The sequence below is a fragment of the Pipistrellus hanaki genome (genome assembly GCF_964339955.1).
Source record: "Pipistrellus hanaki genome assembly, chromosome: 9".
Lineage (NCBI taxonomy): Eukaryota > Metazoa > Chordata > Mammalia > Chiroptera > Vespertilionidae > Pipistrellus > Pipistrellus hanaki.
The window spans coordinates 63541487-63563690 of record NC_140511.1 but is presented as its reverse complement, the minus strand read 5'-3'; the positions used below and the strand labels follow the sequence as shown (position 1 = coordinate 63563690).

General features: G+C 39.3%; 1 protein-coding gene across 1 annotated transcript; it reads right to left on the bottom strand.

The window, feature by feature from the left end:
- Positions 1-2690: 2690 nt before the first annotated feature.
- On the bottom strand, positions 2691-21935 carry CBLIF (cobalamin binding intrinsic factor). Its single transcript, XM_084894635.1, has 10 exons — positions 21871-21935; positions 19431-19534; positions 18582-18758; positions 17505-17618; positions 16943-17083; positions 14947-15128; positions 11167-11344; positions 9629-9830; positions 5037-5155; positions 2691-2890 (listed from the first exon to the last, which is right to left on the bottom strand). Exons 1-10 carry the CDS (start codon positions 21897-21899, stop codon positions 2829-2831), a joined length of 1308 nt encoding a protein of 435 aa, XP_084750761.1. The 5' UTR covers positions 21900-21935; the 3' UTR covers positions 2691-2828.
- Between the last annotated feature and the right edge of the window lie 269 nt (positions 21936-22204).

Below are 22204 nucleotides of genomic sequence, written 5' to 3'. Positions count from 1 at the left end.
TTTCCTCTGCTTCTTCACAAATTTACCTAATTGACTGCGCCCCTAAAGAACATTTAGGCTTTACCAGCCTTGGCCAGTGGAGGTCATGAAAGTATTTATAATAGTCATTGAAACAACTGAATGTTGTCTTGGACATTAATTAGCCTTATGCAATAATGACCACAGACTACATTTTATGAAGAAACTTCTCAAGGAGGAATTACAACTTGACATAGTAGATCCCAGGTCAATATCACTCTCCTTTCTCTCATCCCTAGATACAGATAAACACATAGTTAATTACTAGGCACATAGCAAAATCAAGGTTTTCATATATGAAATCAACCTGTGATTCCCTTTCTTCACTGTCTCCCATGCCACTCTTGCTCCTCCAATTTCTATCATTAGAACAAAAGTTGGGGGCAGGACTCTTACACCCGCACACACATATACAAACACACATATTCTTTTCATTGCCTAATTTATGGTTAAATAAGAAAAAAATCTTGGTTTAAAATATTTTTCCCCCTCTATTTTCCAGTTACTCAAAGATTATTTATTGAATGGAGATAACTTATAAAACAGAAGCAAACAAAGTCAATCATCAATAATTCCATCACACAGAGATACCCGTACCTCTCTGGCATGGATGATGTTATATAATGTTATGTCCTCTTGCCATGTCAGCACATGTTTATCTTCAACATGAATTTTAGTGACTTTAAAAAAATTGTATTGATTTCGAAGAGGAAGGGAGAGGGAGAGAGTAATAGAAACAATAATGATGTAAGAGTATCATTGATCAGCTGCCTCCTGCCTGCAACCCAGGCATGTGCCCTTGACCAGAATCGAACCTGGAACCCTTCAGTCTGCAGGCTGATGCTCTATCTTCTGAGCCAAACTGGCTAGGGCAATTTTAGTGACTTTTAAGTACCTTGTCATAGGGCTCCACCAAGGTTTACCTATCCATTGCTTTCCTGTTGGACATACAGATAGTTGCCATTTTTTCCATGTTATAAACATTATGATATGTTGTGAGAGAGTACTAGTCACCACTCCCTAAGGATTCCTTCATTGCTCTCTGGTAACAATCCTGGCCTTTTTCTTGGGGATAGTGACTTACCTTATATATTGGGAATGGGGATCTGGGCCTGTGTAGTTCACATCTCTCTCCTGGGAACCAGACTGTTACCAGAGAACAGATTCTTGCTCTGAGATGCTAGGGGGCAGGGTGGAGTATGGGAGACCTGTGACAAGGCCATTTGTCTGGGGTTCAGCACTAAGAGGTGTATTGAGGCTGCATATCTAAGGTCCATTCTCTTAATTGTCCCATCATGTTGACTCATGTATATGTTCCACTTATGATTCTTCCCTTCATGTAACGTTCAGAATTGGGATAGTTTTTTTTGGAGTAAAAGTTAGGTACATTTTACTAGTAGGTGTTTGTGATGTAAATTTTCATATCCTTATCAGTGTTGACTCCTACCAGCAGAGATTAGGGTTTTGACTGTCTTTGAAAGCTTTCATATATACACATATAAACACATATAATGGGCTTATAGATATATTTACATTTAATATATAAAATTATTTATATTATACTAGAGGCCAGGTGCTCTACATTTGTGCACTGGGGGGAGGGTCCTTCACCCTTTTATTATATAGGATATGAAGTGAGATTATAGATATTCAGTATATCTACATTTAATGTATAAAATGTATTAACTTTTATATTAAATATTAAATACAAGTTATATTTATATTAAATGTATATCCTATATAATAAAAGGCTAATATGCAAATCGTCCGAAAGGTGGAACGACTGGTCGCTATGATGTGCACTGACCACCAGGGGGCAGACATTCAATGCAGGAGCCTCGCCCTGGTGGTGTGCTCCCATAGGAGGAGTGCTGCCCAGCCAGAAGCTGGTGAGTGCAGTGGCTGTAGTGGGATCCCCCGAGGGCTCCCAGACTGTGAGAGGGCACAGGTCAGGCTGAGGGACACCCTCCTGAGTGAATGAATTTTATGCACTGAGTCTCTAGTTTATATATAAATTATATAAAAATATAACTTTTAAACTAGATTTTGCCAGAACAAATATTGGAAATGAAAGGGGAGAGTTATGAGATTAATATAATTTGCTTCATTCTAAACTATCTGGACATCTCATATGAAGTAATTCTTGCCATTTCATGTATGTATGTATGTATTTATGTATGTATATACATATGTTTATACTTTGTGATTAGAAAAAGAGTACTTGGTATGTGAAACAAAAATAGGAGTTTTAAAATATATCATTTCATTTGTGTAAATAAAGGAGTGTGTTAATTAATCAAGAAGCTCAGGCCTGGCCAGTGTGGCTCAGTCGTTGAGCAGCAGTCCATGAACCAGGAGGTCATGGTTCAATTCCCAGTCAGAGCATATGCCCAGGTTACAGGCTGGATCCCCAGTAGGGGCGTGCAGGAGGCAGCCAATCAATGTCTCGATATTTCTCTCTCATTGACATTTCTATCTCTCTATCCCTCTCCCTTCCTCTCTCTAAACTCAATCATTCATATATATATATATATATGAAAGTCCAAATGATCTCCAAAAATATCACCTGGGCTCTTCCATCTCCCTCACCCCAGGTTTAAATGATGACTGGTAGTCATTGCCTTGAGAAGCCAGACTTGGTTTTCATGAGTCACAGATGGTACAACTCTAGAGAAGTTTGCATCATCATTTATTCTACATATGGTTTCCACATTTTGTTTTGTTTTGTTTTTAAACCAGGAATATGATATGACCATAGAATTTCAACCATCCTTTGGAAATATTCAATAGAATCTGAACTCACTTCGTCCTTAATACTGGGTGAAATTAGCTGTGATATGCTCATGATTGAAAGGTACATAGTCAGCAACTCCTGAAAACAAGCAGAGAGTAACAGAGGTCATCATGGTACATATAACCACCCCACCTCCCAAAGGGTCAGGTCATCGTTAGAGAGGTAAAATCATTTTAGAGCAACATAGGTAGCTTGGTGAGTATGGAGGGAGCATTGAATTAAAATTTAGGGAGTCCTTATTTGCAGGCTCTAGTGGCCATAGGGAGCATGTCTTTGTTCAAGCCCTTAAATTATGTGAGCCTCATATATAAAATTTCACAAATAATATTTATCCTGGATTACAAATAATGAATATTAGGTGGCTAATATTGTACCAGACACATAATAAGTGTTCAATAAATGTTGGTTATTATCAAAATGATGTATTTAAGCCAGATTTAGAGCATTAAGGGCAGGAACTTATATTGACTTTTGATTTTGTTCAGAATTCTTGATTTTAGAATAGGAAAGCTAAGATGGCGACAATATTGATGATCAGTTTTCAAGAAGTCCATCATCAGAAAGAGTGACAAACCAGATCCAAATCTTTTTGGATCTCTGAGGCCTTTCTGTTTACTATCCCTTCCTTCAAAGTAGAATAATAATTGGCACACATGAGAGTAAAGCTTTTTAAGTTCTTAAGCAGTTCTTGACATGAAGGTGACAGGGAACTAATAACAATAAATTAGCATTTTTTAAACACATGCTTTGCAAAAGACACTTACTCATTTTAAACATATTATTGCTAATCCTCACAATAACCCAATAAATGTTTATTACTATTTCCATTTTGTGACTGTGGGAACCAGCTCAGAGAAGATTCATTACTTGCCTATTAAATAAGAGAAAGAGCTTCTAATCAAGGCTTATATGATTCTAAAATCCTTATTAATATAATTTTCTGCAATCCCACAATTTCCTATTGGCCAGATTTTGTTAGCACATGATAGACTCTCAGAAAAATTTCTCCCATTGTCATCTTAGATATTGAAGCATCTTAACAGAGCCCAGTCTTGGCTCTGCTATGACTTTAGTTGGCTTCACATCTCTCTACATGGTGACAATATCAGATTAACTAGGTAATGCCATCCTTAGATAAAACCATATACCACTGCCCTTACAGGATATTTTAGTTTTTATGCTAACATTTTAAAGAATGTTAAAGTTTTGCTGAACTTGTGATTTATTCATCCTTCTATTCCTACACAAAATGCACATACATATGTTCTTTGGAGATTTGAAAACAAATGCGTACAGCAAAAGAAGGTGAAGAATGGATTTTGAGTGAAGCTGTGGTATACTAATAAAGCACACTCTTCCTGGGCTTGATTCTCTGCTCTATAGAATGCTATACATGTGCCTTTTTACAAGTCCCTTTCATGTCTCTAAGACTTAGTTTCTTTCTCTGTAAAAAAAAGATTCACTAATACCTACAAAATGGATGTATGAAAGAAGAAAATGTAACATCTCTACACAAATGGTGATTATTCTATCCTTCATATTGTTTACCACTGGCTATGAATTCACTGTTTTCAATCTTTTCTTTTTGTCTCTCTCACATTATTTGCCTTTTCCTTCTTCAGCACTTACTGGTTTAAAGTAGATTACTCCCCTTTTCTTGTTCTCTGGATATTTTCCCAGAATGGATTCAGGATTCTTGATTTTTTTAAAAAGCCTTTAAAAATAGCCACTTATCGCTGAAACCGGTTTGGCTCAGTGGATAGAGCGTCGGCCTGCGGACTGAAGGGTCCCGGGTTCGATTCCGGTCAAGGGCATGTACATTGGTTGCGGGCACATCCCTGGTGGGGGGTGTGCAAGAGGCAGCTAGTCAATATTTCTCTCTCATCGATGTTTCTAGCTCTCTATCTCTCTCCCTTCCTCTCTGTAAAAAATTAATAAAATATATTTTAAAAATAGCCAGTTATTTTTATTCTATCTATCTATCTATCTATCTATCTATCTATCTATCATCTACCATCATTCTATCATTTATCAACCAGCTAACATGTATCTATATATTTACCTATTTTTCTATCCACTATCTATCTATCATTTGTCTATCACTTACCAATCATCTACCACTTAGTATTTACTGATCAAATGAATGAACTAATTAAATAAGAAAATTAAATAATGTAGCCTTCAAACTATGGAAGAAATGTCTCCATTTCTTTTATTCTCTAACCTTCATTCAAAGGTGTCTTGCCACTAAGGAACTGCCAATATGTCTTATGATTCACATTTTCAGCAATATTGTTGATAGAAGAGACAATAGGGCCCCACGATGTCACTGTGGTTTCGAATCTGTAAGAATAAAGTCATATATATGATTAGCACTTTACTTTAGATCAAGCAGTAAGGGGGTAAGATGAAAGGACTTTTTAAAAATGCACTTTATTGATTTTTTATAGAGAGGAAGGGAGGGAGAGAGGAATAGAGAGTTAGAAACATTGATGAGAGAGAAGCATCAATCAGCTGCCTATTGTACACCCCCTACTGGGGATGTGCCTGCAACCAAGGTACATGCCCCTGACTGGAATTGAACCTGGGACCCTTCAGTCCGCTGGCCGATGCTCTATCCACTGAGCCAAATCAACTAGGGCGGGACAAAGGTATTTAAATGCGTTAAAGATCAGATAAAATCATGCTTAAAAGAGAAAATGTAAATGACTAATAAATATGAAATCACTTGGACTTAAATAAAAGGATTTAAAAGATAACCATTAATAAGAAAATTAAATATGTAAATGTGCAACAATGGGCAAATACTAGTAATTAGGTAAGTTATGGAATGAATACCCAACATTATGTAATTTGCAGTTATGAAAGCTGTATTTTTCAACAATTTCCAGTGACATGGGAAAATGCCTATGTAATAATGGTAAGTGAAAATGTGGGATACAAATTTTATATAAAATACTTACCCATCCCACATATATAGTGAATAACAACTATTTGTAATATACATAGAAGAGAACACCTACAAAATTATAAAAAACAGCAACAGTGATTATATTGTAGATGGACTATAGAGGTTTTGTTTCCTTTATGCTTTTTCTTCCTCAACATTTCTATAATGTGTATTTTTATTACATTCATAGTCAGCAAAAGAAAGATCAGTGGTCTGAAGGCCTATGCTCCATCCATTGATTCTAACTGGCTAGGGCTGTGCAGTTTTTTAACTTGGATCATCACCTCTTCCCAATTTCTTTTGCCTATACTGACCTCTTTTTCTAGAACTTCCTTTATACCTCCAAAAGCTTCCTGATGTTTCTCTTTCAAACACCCACAATTAAAAATATCTAGAGGAGCCAGGACCGGTTTGGCTCAATGGATAGACTGAAGGGCCCCGGGTTCGATTCCGGTCAAGGGCATGTACCTTGGTTGCAGGCATATCCCCAGTAGGGGATGTGTAAGAGGCAGCTGATCAATGACTCTCTCATTGATGTTTCTAACTTTCTATCTCTCTCCTTTCCTCTCTGTACAAAATCAATAAAAAATATATTTAAAAAATAAAAAAATATCTAGAGGAATTATGTTTCTCTCTCTTCCTGATACTCCTGTCAATAGTGCTGAAGCTTTCTCTTGACCTCCACATCCTTTACTCAGAGCCCTGTGACTCTTCATTGCTATGAGTCCATTTATAATAGAGGCAGTCTTCATCACTTTACAGCTTCACTACTGTAGTCTCTCATGCCCCAGCATTTAACATTTTACAACATGGCTTTTCAAATTCAAAATCTTGCAATTCTTCTCTGCAATATGAAGTCCAACCTTCTTACAATGATATTTCAAGCTTTTTACAAAACCACCCAATTTGTCCTTTCAGATTCAATTAAATCTCAAATTCTCTGCTCTAATCAAGCTGGCTTACTCATTGACTTTGAATTCCTTTCCCATTTCAGTCTTGAATTCTTTGTTCTAATTATTTACTCTCTCTAAATACTACTCTCTCATATTTTCCTGGATGGTACTTATTTGTTTTAAATAAATCTTTATTGTTCAGATTATTACAGGCGTTCCTCTTCTCCCCCTTCCCCCATAGCTCCCCTCCACCTGATTCCCTACCCCACACCATGCCCTTACCCCCGCCACTGTTTTCATCCATAGGTGTAAGATTTTTGTCCAATATCTTCTTGAACACCTCACACCCACTTCCCCCTGAGAATTGTCTGTCCACTCCCTTTCTATGTCCCTGATTCTATTATATTCATCAGTTCATTCTGTTCATCAGATTTTTTATTAATTTGAATTTTAGATTCACTTGTTGGTAGTATGTATTTGTTGTCATTTTGTTGTTCATATTTTTTATCTTTACCTTTTTCTTCTTCCTCTTCTTTTAAAAAAATATATTTTATTGATTTTTACAGAGAGGAAGAGAGATGGATAGAGAGTTAGAAACATTGAGCAGCTGCCTCCTGCACACCTCCCTCTGAGGATGTGCCCACAACCAAGGTACATATCCTTGACCGGAATCAAACCTGAAACTTCTCAGTCTGCAGGCCAATGCTCCATCTACTGAGCCAAACTGGTTTCTGCTTCTTCCTCTTCTTAAAGAATACCTTTCAGCATTTCATATAAACCTGGTTTGGTGGTGATGAACTCCTTTAGCTTTTTCTTGTCTGTGAAGCTCTTTATCTGATCTTCAATTCTGAATGATAGCTTTGCTCGGTAGAGTAATCTTGGTTGTAGGTTCTTGCTGTTCATCACTTTGAATATTTCTTGCCACTCCCTTCTGGCCTGCATAGTTTCTGTTGAGAAATAAGCTGAGAGCCATATGGATGCTCCATTGTAGGTAATTAACTGTTTTTCTCTTGCTCAAGAATTCTCTCTTTGTCTTTTGCCCTTGGCATTTTAATTATGATGTGTCTTGGTGTGGTTCTCTTTGGATTCCTTTTGTTTGGGGTTCTGTGTGCTTCCTGGACTTGTAAGTCTATTTCTTTCACCAGGTAGGGAAAGTTTTCTGTCATTGTCTCTTCTAATAGATTTTCAATATTTTGTTTACTCTCTTTTCTGGCACCCCAATAATTTGGATGTTGGTACACTTGAAGTTGTCCCAGAGCTCCTTACACTATCTTTATATTTTTGGATTCTTTTATTTTTTTTGGTTTGTGTTTTCTGTTTCTTCATATTTCACATCTTTGATTTGATTTTTGGGATCATTTGATCTACAGTTGAATTTCTATATATTATTTATTTCAGACAGTGTATGTTTAATTTATGACTGGTCTTTTTCCATTGTCTTGGCATTCTCATTAAGGTCCTTGAAGGTCTCACTAAGCTCCTTGGAGGTCTCATCAAGTTTCTTGGTGGTTTTTAGAAGATTCTTGAGTAACCTTATAAATGTGGTTTTGAATTCTATGTCCAGTAGTTTGCTTTCCTCCATTTCTTTCATTTGTGACATGTTTCTTTATCTCCGCATTTTTGCTGCTTCCCTGTGTTGATGGAGTGGCTTTGTGTGGTAGGTGACCTATAGGGGCCAGTGATTCAGCCTCCCCAATCACCTGAGGTGGACACTGTTGGTGCACCCCTTTGTGGGCTGAGTGCAAAGTCTTGGTGTAGTTAAGCCTTGATTGCTGTTGGTACACTGTGAGGATTCACGTGTCTATAATGGAAGAACTGCTGCACTGGAGACACATTTATGGGGCAGGACTTGCTTCAGTGGGGCTTTGGTGCTCACTGAGTCTGCCTCTTGAATGTGTCACTTATGGATGTGAGGAGTTGAAATCTGGTGTCGTCTCACACTGACCAATAGATACACTGGCTTTTGGATCTCCAATGGGGTGCAAGTCAGCTACTGTCTGAGATCACCCAGAAGGAGCTACAGTGAAAACTACAGTTTTCTCCTCTTTCTTGGGGTTTGGAGGTTTTGGAGCTTTCTGACCTGAGTTTCAGTTTATTATGTTAAGTTGCGATAAGGGAGGCCATTCATATACAAAAGCCCCTGCTTGAAGCTTGGGTGGATTTGTAGATTGTGCGGAGCAGGTTATCAGGGAGTCACTAGGCTAGGGTGTGGCATACAGCAATGGCTGCCAGTCAGCTGTCTCTGCATCTTCAAGTTTCCCCGTCCCCGCATCCTGCGCCCCAGTGCAGTAAATAATGATTCCTGCGTGCAGCTCTGCAAGCAAGTCACCTCACTTTCTGACCTGATGGCAGACAGTCCAGCTTCTCCCTGTAGAAGTTTGGGTCCTCAGCATCTCCCCAGAAACTGGATTTCAGAGTAATTGGGAGCTTGTCTCTCTTCAGGTTGAAAAAAGCAACGCCTGCCACCAACCCAGTTTGCTCCCCTCCGTACCTCAGCTTTTCAGCGCTTGTGCACGTCTCAATGCTCTTTTCTCTTTCTTTCTAGTTGTAGAACTTCCACTCAGCCAGCTTTCCCGTGGTTCTGGGTGATAGATGTTTTGTCTTTTAGTTGTAGCTTGAAATTGTTGTGTGAGGCAGCAGTTTAGGTGTTTACTATGCCGCCATTTTGGTTTCTCAATTACTTAGTCTTTGAATGTGATCCAAAGCCACGAGCTGTTCTAATCCACAGTGGACTGTTCTAATCCACAGTGGACTCTCTCTTCTTTGAATTCCTTTTTAAAAAATTCTATTATATATTGATTTGGATGATTTAAATTTTTCATGAGAGATTACAGGCTCTCAAGGGGCCATTTACATAAAAATCTGTTATATTATGAGAGGGAAAAAGAGTAAGTAAATGAAGGAAATAGAGAGAAAAAATGGTAAGTCAGGTTAGGCTCAGAAAGAATGGCAAATGCCACTTGTAGTGCTCACTTGAATGTGGAATTTTTGCGTTGTGCTTCTTCTAGGACCACAAGTAGCACAGACCCACTTTTCACACTAACATCTATGGTGAAATTGAAGAGCAGCTCTACTCCCCTCAGCTGGTTATTGATGGTGTATTTGACAGTGATGTTGGGTGCCATGGTGGGGACAGGACTAGGATGGTTGGGTAGAGTTGGATGTACCTCAGGATCTGTGAAGAGCAAAGAGGCCAAAATTGTTAACCACAATAGGGTTTGTATTAAAGGGGCAAAATCTCTCTCGTCAGAAACATGTCCCAGTAAACATTTCATGAAATGGCAATGAGTTTGTAGAATGTTCACAATGAAGCTCTCATTTTCATTCTAGAGAACTGATTATAGTTGAACTGACAGATAGTTGTACAATGGACATTTATTTTGTTAAAAGAATTTGTAACTTGAAGGGAGGATTGAGAGCCCTAAGTCATGTGTTTTACATGGCAATCATTGTTAAGTTGTATGTTTGTTGTTGTTGTTAACCCTAAGAATGGAAGCAAAGGTAGTACATTTCAGACTATTTAACAAAGTACCTGGATAGCTATTGTGGAATCTTGGGAGGGAACTCCATTGTCACCTGGTTAAAGCTGGGAAATCACTAGGAAGAAGCCTAAGGTTAGGAGAATGTGGCTATATCTGGTATGACTGGGATTAGGTTATTTGATTATAGATTCCGCTCTGAGATAAACAAGGGGTTTATTAATCTCTGCTTATCTTAGGAAGCCCACACAACATAACATAAATAATAATTTATTTTAGTATTTGAGTAGAAAGAAGAGTTGGAGGAATCTAAATCCAAAGACTAGTTATGTCTGGAGTGATATATTTTTATGCAGGATTCTCAGTTTCTAAATGCATATTTCTGCATTGTATCTCTGTATTATATTTGTAACTGGGAAAAATAAGGATATTTTAAATAAAAGGGTTGTGTGCCAGGGTTCTACCCCATCCAGTTGGTGTGCTAGGAGCTTCAAGGCTTGCCTGAAATGTCAACTCTGTTCTTTTCCTAAGCCTCCCAGATGAAGTCAGTGATTGGTTACACTTCGTTTGCTTTTGCGCTATATATGTCTTCTATTTCTGTTTAATAATTACTTCATTCCTCTAAATATTGTAGTTTTTGTCTACATATTTGTCAGCTGGATTTGTACAGAGAAGATATGATAAGATAGTGCATATTTGGTATATTTTTCAAATGAATGAAGTGATGTTATTTGATTGTTAGGACCATGAATTCTCCCTCTCTATTTCACAAAATGCTTTACTCACAGTAGGCTATCACTAAATGTGTGTTGAATGAAGTGGACATTATGACTGAATTCTGAGTGAAGAATGGTATATGGCTGTGTGTTATCACACAACTCTTGAGGATTGGAAGCCAGATGTGATTCTGCCTACATAGAAGTAATGGATATAAAAAAGCCTATATGCCACTTAAAATTGAACCCATATAACATTCCTGATATAAGTTGTCAGTTTATGACACGAGGAAAGACAGATGTTAAGAGTTCTTACCAGGGCTGCAAGACGTGTGGGGCACATCTAGGTATGTCTTCCCTTTCATGGAAGGGAGGATTTGGGCAATGGACATGGCGTTGTGAAATTTTCCCAGTTTAATATCATTAAGTACTGCATCCATAGTCTTCTGGCAGTTCCATTCCTTGTTAGGTTGCTTAGGTGTCACAGAGAGAGCCTGGAAAACACACACACACCACACACACACACACACACACACACACACACACACACACAGATAGAGATTAGACTTGTTTTATAAGGGATACACTTGATTGATAATCTCTTTAATTACCCAGAGTCCAAACTGAAGCTGCATAGGAACATCTGTCTTGTTCACTGCTGCATCCCCACCATTTAGCTCAGTGTCTGTCACATATTAGCCACACACTTAGATTCTGGGAACACTATTAGGACTGCTGTATTTACCAACAGTTCTTGCACAGAGAATGAGGATGAGAGCTGGGCAAAGCAAGCTCCAGGGGAGCTTCAGTCTTGGACATTCAAACATAGTAGACCTCTTTTGATTTGTGTTGTCCTGCACATCCTTTGGTGTACTCCCCCCACACTTTGATCATGTTGGGACTGTCACCCAGAGGCTCCACAACCCTTGCCAATGGTGGACTCATGTACTGTGCTGGGATAATTATGGAATTTCATCCTCTTGATGACATTGATTCGTGGACACATGCACTAATCAAAGTTCTTCCTTGATAAACAGACATTGAGAGAACCATTTTGTTTCTCTACTGGTATCATTTAGCTGGTATCAACTAAGTAAGTATTGACTTGTTAGTTACCATCTTCTTTGGCCACTTGGAAGAAGCCAAGGAGCAGGGAAGAATGGCAAAAACTGGGGTTGAGACATGAAAAAAAGAGTGGTCCCTGATATCATGATTGGAGCCCTTTATTTTTATTTTTATTTTTTACTTTATTTTAAAAAAATATATTTTATTGATTTTATACAGAGAGGAAGGGGGAGAGAGAGAGAGCCAGAAACATCGATGAGAGAGAGAGAGTCATTGATCAGCTGCCTCTTGCATACCCCCCACTGGGGATATGCCCGCAACCAAGGTACATGCCCTTGACCGGAATTGAACCCGGGACCCTTCAGTCCCCAAGCCGACGCTCTATCCACTGAGCCAGACCGGTCCGGCTGGAGCCCTTTATTTTGATGAATTCTGAAATCACCTAATCCATCCTTGGATGCCGGGATTCTTGCCCCAGCCTTACAAAGGGTTCAGCATTCCGGAGAAAGGGCTAATGTGTAGATTAAGAAGGAGTCCAAAGACAAGAGATAATTTTGAAAGGTATTGGGGGATCAGAGGATCTTCAGTTAAAGGAACTGAAAACTACTTCCTCAACTCAGGACCCTGCTTTTATTATCACAATTTGTCCTAAGGCAAGGTGGAGACATACACTTCAAAGGGTAGGGTATTAAAGGGTATTGTCATGTTGGGGAATAGCCTACAGCTGTTCAGGTATTTGGCCAATAGGAGGCAATAAAATGCCATAAACTGTCTGGTAGCAAGCAATAATCTATTCAGATTTTGGGGAAGTGCCATTTAGCCATTCCAATAGGTAAACTACATATGTGGCTCACCCTTGTTGAGCCCACCAAGCTTCACCAACCTTTTGATGAAACTCTTGGAATTATTACATACTGGAATTGGTTCCTGGCACTTGGACATCCCAGTTTATGTGAAATAGTAAGTTACCACTTCCTTCCCTTTAGGATTGTGTTGGCCATGGTCACCAGAGCCCGTTAATGGGCTGAAATTGCTGATAATCAGTTTATCTGAAACTTGAGATGGAAAATGGGAGACGGGAGAAAGGTGTCAGAAATGGCTCTGGAAGGCATTAGTATGAGCAATTAAAAAGTTTGAAAAGGCACAACCATCACTGTTAACCTTATCAACCATGAGCCATGATTCTTTATAAGGCATTTTGGTTTAGGCATCCCGTGGGTACTCCTCACCAACCTTATCTTGTTCACTTTCCATATTCAACTCCCAAATCCCACTAAGTGAGATGGAGCCCTTGGGATAAACTACCAAAACCAACACTCTAGAGAGGAGTAACACTGTGAGAATTCATCAATAACTTTGCATGAGGAAAGTCAGATCCTTTTCAAGTTAAGTTTCTATTAGAGGAGCCTTGAAAGCATAAGCATATTGATAGAAGAAAGAAGAAAAATTCTTGAACAGAGGAAATGTCTCATGAGTGTCTTTGGGAAGCAATGTGGGTGGCTCAGGCCATTGAAGGGTACTGATACCCTGGAAGAAGGTGAGTGAGGGCTGAATCAGAAGCTCAACATCACCACTCTTCCACTGGGAGAAACCACCAACAATTATTGCACATCACATGGTGCCTGTGATTTTTTTTTAAAATATCTTTGCAACCTTGTCATTTTGAGGAAAAATAAAATTCAGATAAATTCAATATTTGCTAAAGTGGTGGCAGATTTAAACCCCAGTTATTATAGCTCCCAAGGCCTTTTTTTATTTATTTTTATTTTTTTATTTTTTATACTAGAACATTTATATTTTGATTCAACTCCAAAATTGAGCTGTGAGGCAGGAGGAGGCTTTTTATCATAACTGACAAGAAATGCACATAACCTGTTATCTGCATATGGATCCAGTCTTGCCTTTTCATAGAAATAGCTTTAATAATTCTCAGGAACAGTTTATCAGATTGTACCCTGCAGGTGATAAAATCCCAAACAGAATTCACAAACCAAATTAGCCATAACAAAACACTTCTCTGTCTTACGTTAGGTGAGGCAAGTTTATTTTAAGTGAGTCATAACTAAAACACATTTTCTATCCCTTTGTACTGCTTTTGTTTTTCCACAAAGCTTTCTAAACCTGAGCCCTGGGTTTGGTCTCATAATGTTTTTCTACACACAGCCATGGTAACAAACAACATTTTGTTCCACAGCAAATTCCATTGACATAGAGACTGGGTATTTGAAACTTTGAAGCACAAACTTTTCAGTTTGGAATAGAGGATTTGGCCATAGATGACCCTTTAGTTTCTGATTCTAGTTGCTTATCTCTCAAACCATTATCATTGGTTTGCTTTCCATGGGAGGATGATGCCTTAATCAACCCTAATCAAGCAGTATGTGATGTAATCCAAGTTTAGGAATCTATACAAGGGAAGTATAGTATGGACTTGGTTACCTGACACATGTGGCTCCACCATTGATTAGAGCTCTTTGTGAGATGAAAATCAGTTCAAGATTGAAATAAAGCTTGACAAAAATTTGGTGTGAGCCTTGAAAGCATTAGCATATTAATTTTGATTACAAGCCCATACCCCCCCCCTCGGATTGAGAAAAAGGGCTGAAAAGAGAACACTTGATAGGCAAGGTGAATTAGAAAGTTCAATATTTTTTTTGAGAACTTATTTTAAGATCCTTATTTTTATACATCAAATTTTCCTTAGTCTATAGTTATTATGAACAAACTGTTCATTATTAATAATAAATAATTTTCTTGGATTTATTTGTTTTGTTTTTATTTACCCAAGGAAGGAAAAAAGAGTTCATGTAGATTTTTCACACTTTACCCTGGAAGAGGGTAAGTGAGGGAGGAATTAACACTTACCAGCATTTTACCAGGAGAGAAACTGAGGCACAGGCACCACAAGGAATCTATCTTAGGTCACACTAGTTGGTCTTTCCCAGAGACTTTAGAAGAAGGCTGGTCTCTTGATCCTACAATCCAGTCTTGTTGGCATGGACCCAATGAAGAGCATAATTAATATGTTTACCTGCATGGCAAGGCCGGTACTGTAGATGCCCCCAATGATTCCATTGTCTTTGATCCCCATGCTGATTTTCTCCACAGTATCCTTTAGTACCTGACCAAATAGGGTTTTGTAACCTTCCTCTGATCCTACAGGGATCTTGTTGTACATACAGGTCAGAGCCAAGGTCACCATTGCTCCAGTGTCTGTGAATCATAGGGAGATAAGACAACGACCACCACAACAATATGAACAATTAACATTTATCTGCATATGGATAACTTACTGCATACTAGGTACATTATCTCCTTTACTCTTCAGAAATAGGATCTATACCTATATCCATTTAAGAAATGAGAAATGGAATCCCAGAAGGGTTAAATAATTGCCCAAGCCTACACAGCTAGAAGGTATAGACTGGCAGTCTATTCACTCCCACTACTCTAATCCCAATATTTATCTTTCAGAAATGCCACTGGTTCACAAACGCCTAGCCATCACCATGTCTCCTTAAAGCAGTGATTCTCAACCTTCCTAATGCTGCAACCCTTTAATACAGTTCCTCATGTTGTGATGACTCCCAACATGAATCGTAATGTAAATATATGTGACCCCCAACATGTTATGAATCGTAATGTAAATATCTGTGTTTTCTGATGGTCTTAGGTTCTACAGCAGCGGTTCTCGACCTGTGGGTCATGACCCACAAGTTGAGAACTGCTAGCTGGGTCACCTAAGACCACTGGAAAACACAGATATTTACATTACAATTCATAACAGTAGCAAAATTACAGTTATGAAGTAGCAACAAAAATAATTTTATGGTTGGGGTCACCACAACATGAGGAACTGTATTAAAGGGTCGTGGCATTAGGAAGGTTGAGAACCACTGCCTTAAAGCCTTCTCTGGTCATCTCAGCACAAGTGCAATCTCTTTTCTGAAATAACATTCATTGTTTATACTTGTTTTGTAATCTTAGCACTCTCTGCTGTTTGTTGTTACTGTGCTCTGAGAACTCCTGGATATTGGGAACTTAGCACCCCTCATAGGCCCAGGACAGGGGATTTCCCATTATTTCCACAGGAAAACATGAATGGACTGAATTAGACCAGAATGAATAAAAGACTTGCCAGATGTCCTCTTTTCTTTTATCGATCTTCCCTCCCTACCCTAATCTCTACCATAAAGTTGCATGACCTCATTAAAGGTGACAGAATTGTTGAAACTAATGTTATAAAAAATTTCCAGATGCTCCAGATGGTAATCAGAGGCCAGACTGTTCTTTACCCATAGTGAGGAGACTAGAGTAAATATCTACCTCCTCATTGGCCTGAATGATCCTAAAACAGGAGAGATTGCTGATGAGGCATGTATAAGGAGATAAAAACCCGAGTTAACGCCTTTGCTTAGAGAGTGGCAGGGGAGAAAAATGATAACGAATGAGGGGCATTATACAGAGAAAGGATCATTAGATGCAGAAGGGTGGGACCAAGAAGGAAATAGTGTTATAGAGGAAAGACTTTCATTCACGAGCAGCCATGTTTGCAGAATGAAGGGACAAGACGGTTCCACTGTGTCCTTGAAGGGGAGCACAGTGGGCTTAGGGTTAAGAAAGTAGCTGTTTAATGGACAGAGCATATTTGGATTTCTAAGGAGAAGCATTGAGAAGAATAGAATGTGGAAGCATCACTAGTGATAAAAGAGAAGGTTCAGGGTAGAGCTGAGTCTAGATGTAGATTTAACAATATGCCTGGAAACAAACCTGACCTTGGTGACATGTCTATTGCTTCCAATGGAGATACTGTAACTGTCAGTCATTTCAAGTATTGTCTAGGTTTCACCATCTACCTTTCATTTATCCCTTAATTCACATGTTCAACAAATATTTGTTAAATACTCCTCTCTACAGACATTTTCATGATCCCCAGCTCCACCCCCTCCTACTTTCCCTTCAGCCCCACCATTCGGTGCCCTCAATGTTCCCAGTTCTGGGCAGTTTGAAAGTGGCGACCAACTCACCTATATTGAAGGGAGAGGAATTGGCCAGCAGGGTCTTAGCAAAACGAGCTGCTATGGGTAAGGTTGTCTCAGGGTTCTTCTGGCACAGTGCCAAGATCGCCAGACTGGGCCCATAGAAGCTTGAAGCCTCAGCGTTGGGGCCTTGAGAAAAGATCAAGGGTCTACATAAGTCTAACATTCACCACAATGAGGATATTTGTGAGATAAGAAATGCCAAACCTTTTTAATAGACATTCCTAGAAAACCTGTCAAAAAAGAAAGATACCATATTGGCTAAAAATCCCATCTATATCTCTCTGGCATGAGAATGGACTAAAAGGGTTAGCGCTGTATCCAGCCAGGTGATGGCATAGTAGAGCTGTGACCCTGGGCCACTGGTCTTTTCTGGTTCATTTTGAATTGGAAGTGAGTAACTCATCTATGGAATTAGCAGAGGGAACCTGAGTGGAGATATCTTATCTCTTTCCTAACTTTCCACTCTTCCACCCTTTTCTTTCAATGTATAAAATTCTCAGGAAGGACCATTTGCCTCACTCTACTCTCCCTTTTAACAAGGTCTTACTTGAAGGCGCCCAGGTCTCCATTTGTCTCTGTAGAGTGGACACTTTATTCCCAGGGTCTCGGCAGGAGGAGGTGAGGGCCATGATGGTGAGTGCTAGCTGGCCAATGGTCATATCTGCACAGCAGAGAACAAAATAGTTAAAGGTATTTTCAGACAAGAGAAAGCACCAGAGCTGAACTCTCTGCTTCTTTCCAGATCATTTAAAATTTTTTAAATAGTGTGATTTAAAAAAATCTGTCTTAATTCTTAAGGAAAGAAGTATGGAAAAAATACTCAAGAAACGTTTAATCCAGTGGCCTCTATGTGACTTGAGAACTCTACCAAGAATTCACAGTGTTTGTTTAGAAAAGCAGCAAGAACTCCCATACAAATTCACATGTGAAAACTTATAATTGCAAAATATTTTTTTTTAAAAAAATATATTTTTTATTTCAGAGAGGAAGGGAAAGGGAGAGATATATAGAAATATCAATGGTGAGAGAGAACCACTGAACAGCTGCCTTCTATATGCCCCACATGGGATTGAGCCCACAAAATGGGCATGTGCTCTGACTGGGAATCGAATTGTGACTTCCTGGTTCATAGGTCAATGCCCAACCACTGAGCAACACTGGCCAGGTGCAAAATAATGTTAACTTTATTTTTTAACTTGAGATTCAAGGCAACTCCTGTGAGGGAGCAGAACAGAGATTTGATTATTATTATCTTTGTTGTGATTACTATTAGCATTATTGTTATTAGAATCATCTGCATTTTGCAAATGAAGAAAATGAGCTTAAGCAGGACAGAGAGACTGTTCAAGGTCAGGGTTAATTAGTGGCAGAGCCAGAACTAGAAGCCCACTGTTTTTCCATCTAGTCTAGAGCTCCTTCTGCATTAGTGCGCTCCTCTATGAATGTCCCAACTTCATACACAGATCTTTCCATGTGTTTTCCAGATATGTTGGGAAAGGTGTTTGGGAGATTTAGATATAGTCAAAGGCCACATTGGGGTTGGGGATTGGGAGTTGGGATCTGGGGTGGTGAACAGTGTGCAGGATCCAGGGAGCATGTGGACGAAGAGGTTTGGACTTCTCACCAGCTGTGTCAATGTCCATGAGTTGGTGAGTCAGGAGCTTCTGGGCCTCCAGGTTATAGGGTCCAACCAAGTTCATGGCAATCAGGACGCTGGGGTTGGGGTAGATTGAGTTGAACACAGAGTTCTCCATAAGCATTTGCATATTGTTAACCAAGGGCTGTTGTGCTGGGGGAACAGCTGTGAAGAGACAAACCATTTAAAAAACCCCTCCACCCTCATTCCCTCTTCCCAGAAACATGTTCCCAGGGTCTGTTAGGAGAAGACAGAATTAGCATTTCAATCATCAGTGATGCTTCTCAGGGCTAATTACTATAGTAAAATGAAAAAAGCATTGAGATTTTTCTTCTGAGGCCAATTAGTCCCTGTATCTTGTCAAATGCTTTTTATCTTTTAAGAAAGTGATTTCTCATTTAACAACTTCAAGCAATATGGCTCATGGACACATTATTTCTAGCACATTTCCCCCAACTCACTGTTTTTCTTGCATTCCTTTTTTTTAATCTCATTTTGTAATGACAAATTAAAGATTTGTGATATGGCTCAGTGAGTACCCAAAAGGGATCTAGTTGAGGTACCTGGTAAGAACAGTTACTCACTGGTGTGCCATCATTCCTGAAACAGCATTTCAATCTCTCTTTCTATGAAATGCATAGATTTGTCTCTTAAAGAACTTTCACCGTTAAGTCAGGAAAGATGAACTGCACACGCCCACCATGGCTCACCCATTTTGGAGCTCTTGCAGTGATTGCTTTTTAAACCACTTTCTTATCACAAATTGGTAACTGAGGTTTCGGCCTGTCCGTTGGGTATCTGCTTCCCTGACATCCTCAGGAAATACACTATACTTACAGCATGAGCTTTGGGTTTGGATGCTGGTCCCAGCCAAAGCACAAAGAAGGTTCAGGAGATAAAGGGTAAACCAGGCCATCCTCTCTCTCCTGTCCTGTCCACGTCTTCAGGGGAAAAAAAAAAAAAAAATCCCAGTGTTATTAAGTGGAGTATTTCTCGACTTTCTCTTATATAGGTTTCTTTTTATGGAAAGTCTGCCCTCCACCCCCATCCCAGTCACTCCTAAAGACCTCTCTCCCCCTGATAGAACTAATTTCCATTTGCTTATCTATGTTTACCTACTATAGACCTTCCAAGGTGTCTGAAGGTGACTTCTAGGTAGCACAGTCATATGAGAAACTTGGGCTGCGTGTGCACTGAAGGCAATGACAAAGTGCCCTTTTGCCAAATCCTGAGTCTTTCCACTGGGAGTATGGCTAAAGGCTGAGCTAAATGAGGTCTCCTCCCAGGGTTACACTCTGTCAGACCACCTCTGTCTACCTGTGTGGTTCCTAAGGTAACACTTCATTTCATGGTTTGAGGTATGTGCTTTACAATATGCCCTTTGAGGCTCTCAGAAGAGGATCTGCCAGGTGAAGTCTGGCTTTATGTAATCAATGAAGTTGACATGACCTGAACATTTGTCTAGGCTCTTTGAAGTTGTTTGACTTTAGGCAGGCAATGGACCTGGTTCCCAGAAATTTCGTTTGACTTTCCTTTCCTTATCTGGGTATGAAAGTATTTTTCAGATGCTATCTTTCTAAGTAAGTAATTAGAAAATGTGAGATCTTTGTACTGTATTCAATGTTAAGTATATACAGGTGTGGGCAAAAGTAAATAAAGAACTTTGTGCCAAAGTGTGCTTGAATATAGCAAATAGACTACAAATGTTCTCATGGCAGCTCCCTCACTTCTGCCACGTCTCTACTCAGAGGTTAGCTTTTAGAGAGGTTTTCCTGAAACCACTGTATATAAGACATGCTCACCTACCAACCCCCACTGTGCGTCTTACCTGTATCACTTCTCACCTTCTGTCACACTATATATGCAATTTATTTAATGTCTGTCACCTTCCAACTAGAATGTCTGCTCCAAGGGGCTTTGTCTATTTTGTTCACAGCTCTGTCCCCAGCATTTGAAATACTTCCTAGCTCACAGTAGGTACCACTTGAATACCTTTAGAATGAGTGAATTAATGAACAAATATAAGACAGGTTATAAGCCATATTTTTTGTTTTCGGGGAATGTTAGTGGTTTTGTGAGGTGAGAACACAGGGTACATATTGGGGTATGCTGGGAAGCTTCTAGCATGGCCCTATATTCCCAGCCCCTGGTACATGCTCTCGCATAACCAACCCCTTCTCTGGAGTGTGGGCTGGCCTCGTTTCTAATGAATATAATACAGCAAAAGTAATGGGATGAGGTTACAAAAGACCAACTTCCTTCTCACTTGCAGTCTCTCTGGCTTTTCTCATTTTTTTGCTCTGATAAAGCTATCTGTCATATTATAAGCTGCCTTGGGAAAAAAAACAGGTGTTAAAAACTGAAAGAAGGTTCCAGCCAAAAGCTGAGGAGGGAGGAATCCTGCCAATGACCATGCAATTCTTATTTAATTATTTCAATTGGCTCAAACAACAAGTTATGCCACTCTGCTTCCTAGTGTTATTAACAGTCAAGCTTTGAGATGAAGGAGGTACCAGGTGGCATCTTGACTTCAGCCTTGTCAGAGACCCTGAGCCAGAGGATCCACTTAACCTTCCCTTGGATTTCTGACTCACAGGAACTGTGACATAAGAAATATTGTTTTAAGCCATTGAGTTTTAGGGTAACTCATTTGCAGCAATATATAATTGATACATAGCCTATGTAGGTTATGAGACCAGAAAGACAGTTTGGCTCTGCATGGTAGAGGGCCTTGTATGCCATGTGAGGGATTATAGACAGAATAACAGCCCACATCCTAATCCCTGGGACTGGTGAATGTGTTGGATTACCCGGTAAAGGGAATTAAGGTTGCACATGGAATTAAGATTGCTAATAAACTGACTTTAAAATCGTAAGATTATCTGGGATTATCTGAGTGGGCCCAAAGTAATCACAGCAGTTCTTAGGAGTGGAAGAGTGAGGCAGGAGAATTAGAGTCAGAGAAGGTGATGTGATGATGAAAGCAGAGGTTGGAAGGATCCAGTTGCTGACTTTGAAAGTGGAGGGAACATGAACCTAGGAATGCAGGCATCTCCCCAAACCTGGGAAGGCAAGGAAGTAAATTCTCCGCTAGAAACTCTAGAAGAACATAGCTCTTTCAAAACTTTGATTTCAGACCAGTGAGATCCATTTCAGACTTCTGACCTCCAGAACTATATAATAAATTTGTCTTGTTTTAAGCCAATAAATTTGTGGTAATTAGTTACAGCAGCAATAAGAATCTAATACAGAAATAGGAACCCAGCATATTGTTTACCTTGGGTTCCAGAGCCTGCGGATGACCATCCTGAGAGAATCCACACACGCGTGGGTGCCCTCTCTTTAAGCATACACTTCCTTATAAATTACCTCTTCTGGCCATGGTTACTGCATTTTGATTATGACACAGTTGCTTCACTTAGCAAATAACTTGCAGACAGGAAACCATAGGCCATACATTACTTCACTACATGGTATGTTTTGACAGTTCTTGGTTATCAAGTGGGCTTATTTATTTATTTATTTGCTTTTTTCCTGTATTTAATTTCCTGGTATCAAAGCACCCAGACTCCCTCATTGGACATTTTAAAGGTTTATTTGGATTGATTATT